The 4,985-nt window shown below is 37.8% G+C and overlaps 1 protein-coding gene across 1 annotated transcript in view; it reads right to left on the reverse strand.

Annotated features, from left to right (window-relative positions):
- Positions 1–4,759, reverse strand: part of LOC138026923 (vasodilator-stimulated phosphoprotein-like) — a 22,615-nt gene extending 17,856 nt beyond the window's left edge. Inside the window, exon 1 of the mRNA XM_068874385.1 lies at positions 4,415–4,759. Within this exon, the coding sequence (XP_068730486.1) occupies positions 4,415–4,422 (8 nt within the window). The 5' untranslated portion in view covers positions 4,423–4,759. The remainder of the gene's footprint in view (positions 1–4,414) is intronic.
- Between the last annotated feature and the right edge of the window lie 226 nt (positions 4,760–4,985).

The following is a 4,985-nucleotide window of genomic DNA, read 5'->3' on the forward strand; positions in this document are numbered from 1 at the left end:
GACCAATTCAGAAAATTATGAAGTATATTAATTTACATGTACTTTTAGGTATTCAGACTCTTAAACTTGTGATCTCCACATTATTATAAATATACCCACAAATTCATTTTAAAGGGGACACGAGTGGACATGAGTGGACCTAGATTTTGTGAAACCGTTCTTCCCTGAAGTGATGGACCCCGTAGTCTGGAATTAGAGTAAAATTTATGAGTATCACTCTTAAGAGGGAAAGAGTAATTAAACTGGTGGTAAAAAGACATTATTTTCTTCTTGATTCAGCTCTCTAAAATGCAACTGTTCAGTTTTGAAGAGTAGTACCGGTATTACATGTATACATGTATATAAATAAGAAATCCTACTATAAATCTCCCCATTCAGAGCAGACACATGTCACCATTGTTACCCAGAATATCGCTTTTTCTGTGCCATGCAAGCCGTGTCAACTTTGCAGAACTAGTAGCATTTTGGACGCACGACACTGACATGAGAGGCATGGGTCCAGGTGTATTCTCGATTTTACATCACAAACTGCTTTGCGCTCCTGTTTTCAAAGAAATTTTGCTTTGCAAAAGCAGTTTGTGATGTCAAATTGAGAATAGACCCAAGGCTGCTGCCTAAGAAAATTTTAAAGGGGCCCTCAGAGCTAAACGCTGAGAACGTAGGAGCCCAACATATGAAGTGAAAGGTGTTGCTGTGAAAAATTAAGGCGCCCAGAGCTATTCTTTGGGAGCCCCAGGCTACCGGGCTCCTGTTAGGCAACAGCCTTGAGACCCATGTCTCTCACATCATTGTCGTGGGTCCAAATTAATGCTAGTTTTGATAACTTTACTTGTCTTGCCTGGCAGATGAAGAGAGCGAAATTTTGAGGTAGGAATCATCAAATAATTTATGTTTGCTTTCAGTGAAGAGATCAATATTGTAGACTAAAAATATTTGAGCTTAGGAGCACTTAGGAGGTTAATTGACCACTCCCTCTGGGGTTTTTTGTGTCACTGAAACAAATTACTGAAACAAACACAACAAATTAAAAAATTCCAACTGTGGAAGGTGCTGACCAGTTGTTTCTTTAAAAGCATAGCTGAGAAGTTGAATGGAGACTTCCCAAAACAACTTCAGGTTACTGTGGAATGCAACTTAAGAGCACCTGAATGCAAGTATGGTACCCTAAACACATGTTCACCTCCCTGCATCCCCATTTAACCCATTGACTCCCAGGGGCTTCCCCATTGACGAGTAAAATCATTTGGCATTAGACAGAGTAAAATACTAAGTCTGGCCGGTTTAGGCATCGAAGGGTTAACCCATTGACTCCCAGGGGGCTTCCCCATTGACAAGTAAAATCGTCTGGCATTAGACAGAGTAAAATACTAAGCCTGGCTGGTTCAGGCCGGTTTGGGTGTCAAAGGGTTAATTAATCCAAAATACTCTATACTGAAAGCTAGCACTGCACCTAAAGATACTAGAGATTGATTTTCATTAGTCGCCATATCCCTGGACAATCTTTGCTGCAGTAACATCATCATCAATATTATTACAAAAGCTGTTTAATTTACAAACCTCTCTTATCAATAAATAAATTTGCTACGAAAGCAGGTGTGACAAGTCAATGTCGGCCAGATCTTTCCCCCAGGAAGTTTTCACGTTAAGGGTACAAAAAAGTTTAACTAGCATTTTCAAGTGTGCATCTGATAAAAGTACATGTATATGGAAAGAACTTGAACACAAAAATAATAACTTATTGTTATTACATGTACTTCCCTAAATTAAGGCTCTAAACTTTTGAATACCACTGCAAATCTAGAGTCACCAGACCAATATGAATTAATCTCCCATCCCAACCCAAGACAATAATATCAGCTACAGAGTACACCCACAGGACCCAGTCTTGATACAATACATGTAATGTCATGTTGAAAGTAGTCATTTTGTTAACAACATTTAGCTCAATCTTAAGTGAAAACAATGATTTTAAGTGATAAAGAGAGAGGAATGGTGTCCTCTTTTAAATGGTTATCTTCACGGACATCGTTTCAGGTTGATAATGGGAGGAGCTGAGGATTCCTGTCCAATTAGGAAATGTGAGTTAGGACAATGTGCGAGCCAGCGAGCCATGCGAGTCATAGCTGCGAGTCATGCGAGCCAACATGGCGAGTCAACATAGGAGTCTCACAGTTACTGAAAGCTTACCATTTTATAATGGGTGGTTAGACTTAATAACTGTTTATCAGCACTATTTGAAACGGGTGCTTAGGCTTAAATGCGAAATTCGCATGGCTCCCATGGCTGACTGACTTGCAGATTGTCCAGCCCCACGAAATGTTGCCTTGGCAGACAACACTTTGTGTATACACCATCATTATCATTCGAAGAGTTTTCATTCCAATTTTTATTTTTCGTTTTATTTTTTAAGGGTACTTTATTCAAAGGTACATGTAGAAGAATTATGGAAATACTCAAACTAGAATTTCTTTCCCTGTACTAATTACTTGATGGCATAACTGAATGTGTGTACCTTAATAAACAAGTTAGATTTTTTTCTTAAATAGTCCTAAAATGGACAAGTATCAAAATCAGCATTGGTAATAGGTGTTCAAGCAAGATGACCTCTGTCATAGGCCTTGAACTGTGTGATGTAATCAATGTGGCAAGGCAAACGAACAAGGATTGTGCAAGAACCCTAGAGGCTATTTTAAATGTGGAGGGCCTAAAATTTGGGCCAAGACAAACAAACATCAGACACATTTATTGATTCCTGTGTCATCTGGGTCCTCAAAAGACAACTAAAGCAACTTCTTACTGAGAAAAATATTTGCTTTGGCATCTATTCTGTGGACAGTTTTCATATTGTGAGAAAGGAGACAATTTAAAGCAATGTATCACCTTGTGGAGTTCTGCTCATTTACACAGTGTTGCCGCAATGTGTATGGTTATGCATATTCAAAAAATAATTCTATAATATAAAACTTAAACTTTCACCACGCAGACCCATGACTAAAGGATAACATTCATTTCATATTCATGTGTCACAACAAGAAAAAGAATTCCGAGAATTCCTTGTCTAAAGCCTAGGAAAGTATTTTGGGATGATGAAATACAACCATACCTGTACCCCAAATATGGCAAAATCAGATCACACATAATTTTTTCAAAATAATTTGACTGAATGCACTAATTGATTACTTTGGCTATCTAGATAAGTAATGCAATCTACAACAATGCTTATACACATCAAAAATGTATTTTTGACCCGACATTGTAGGTCATCTACTTCATTTAATTTTATCTTTATTAGACGTCTGATTGTTAAACAATAGTTTCATCCCAACTTGACCAATATTAAAAATATTCGCGGTTCTACTGATAATGGTCACGGGTTCATTTCATACAAAATTTAGTTTGATCGGTTGGTGAACATACAACCTTCTGTGGGTTCGATTTTGTAAATGTCCTCGTCGACTCCCGAAATATTTTGTCAACAATCAAGTCAACAATCAATAAACAGGCACAGGAAAGTTTGAAAGTTGTTCAGAGATAAAAGATGATAGGAAAAATTCAATTTACGCACTTTGTTAGAACTGGGGACAACAAATTTGAACCAACCCGCTTTTTTCTTAGAAGTAAGCAGTGTTTATTTGTTAAATTTGTTTCCATCCATTCCAATAATAAACAACTGGCAAGATTACAAATTGAGATCTATTCAATGAAACAAATTCGACGGCACATGAAAACGACCATGTCGTTTTCGAATCATATAATGTATACGAAGACCTCTTGACAAAAGAGCCTTTTCTGATCGGCCAAAAAAATGTCTGACGGTCGAAAGATAAATAATACAGGCTTCTTTTGAATGATTAAGTGTTCACCACTTCGTAAGCTGTATGGTTGAAAGTAAAGAATAAGTTTCCCTCGATCAGCACAAAAAAATCTACTTGTTCCGCAGAAGTATCATTCCTGACAAAAGTTAATTAAAGGAAATCGAAATTGTTGTATTTATTACATGTAACTTCCTTGAAAACCTGTCTCAAATTGATCGACTTAAAGTTTACAGAAAGATTACCTGATGAAAATGAATCCTCTAGTTCAATATCTGCATGTTTATCTCATACGAGTCCTTTTAATTATCAAAAGCAAAAGGACTACATTTTCGACATACCAATGCCGAATTAGCACTCAAAAGACCCAACAATTTCTAGCAACACAGTACAAACACGAACAACTTGATGTTCTTAATCGAAAGCCCCATCGTCGATTTAACAAATAATAGACAAGTAGGAATCTCAAACAAGATAAATATAAACCTTGCAAAAACGCATTAGTGAAAAGAGAGTGGTTTCGAAAGGAATATTCGAAGCTTCTGCCCGTCACGTCAAGTAAGCTAAGAAGAGGATCACGAGCACTAAAAAAACAATCTCACCTCATCATGGAAGTTGCCAATCCACTGTAATTTCTGGAAGGCAATTCGCCGGCTTATGTTCAGCTGGTTCAGCCAAACAAGCGTCCCCTTAAAACACCCTCAAAGATGAGAAATTAAAACTCGGTTTTTTCTATGCTCACCGCACCCACAGTTTTCAATGCTTCGATTCCACTTGACGAGGATATTTTCTTAAGTCCTCTACTGCAAAAACGATAATTAAACAATCAAGACAGGACCAGAAATGAAACTACTTCCCAAAAAGCAGGCATCAAGGAAGCTAAACAGCTTTTCGATTGCTGCTTTCGACCGGATATGCCAAACACATCGCCGCCATTGCCTCTGCATGACGTCATCCCGAACTCATCCCAGTCCCCCTCTCCCCAAACATGAGGAAGTGCCAAACAATGACTTTGGGTGCGATTTTTTTGGGAAACGAAGTTGGCGATTTTTTGGCGAAATCCAAAGTATCCACGCTCGAGGAGGATATTTCGGATCAAATCTAAATCTGGATTTTTAAGATTCATCACTTCCGCGTTTTTTTGGGAAAGGGTTTGAAAAAAAGTATTTTTGA

This window comes from Montipora capricornis, chromosome 12, assembly GCF_036669925.1.
Source record: "Montipora capricornis isolate CH-2021 chromosome 12, ASM3666992v2, whole genome shotgun sequence".
In the NCBI taxonomy this organism is placed as follows: domain Eukaryota; kingdom Metazoa; phylum Cnidaria; class Anthozoa; order Scleractinia; family Acroporidae; genus Montipora; species Montipora capricornis.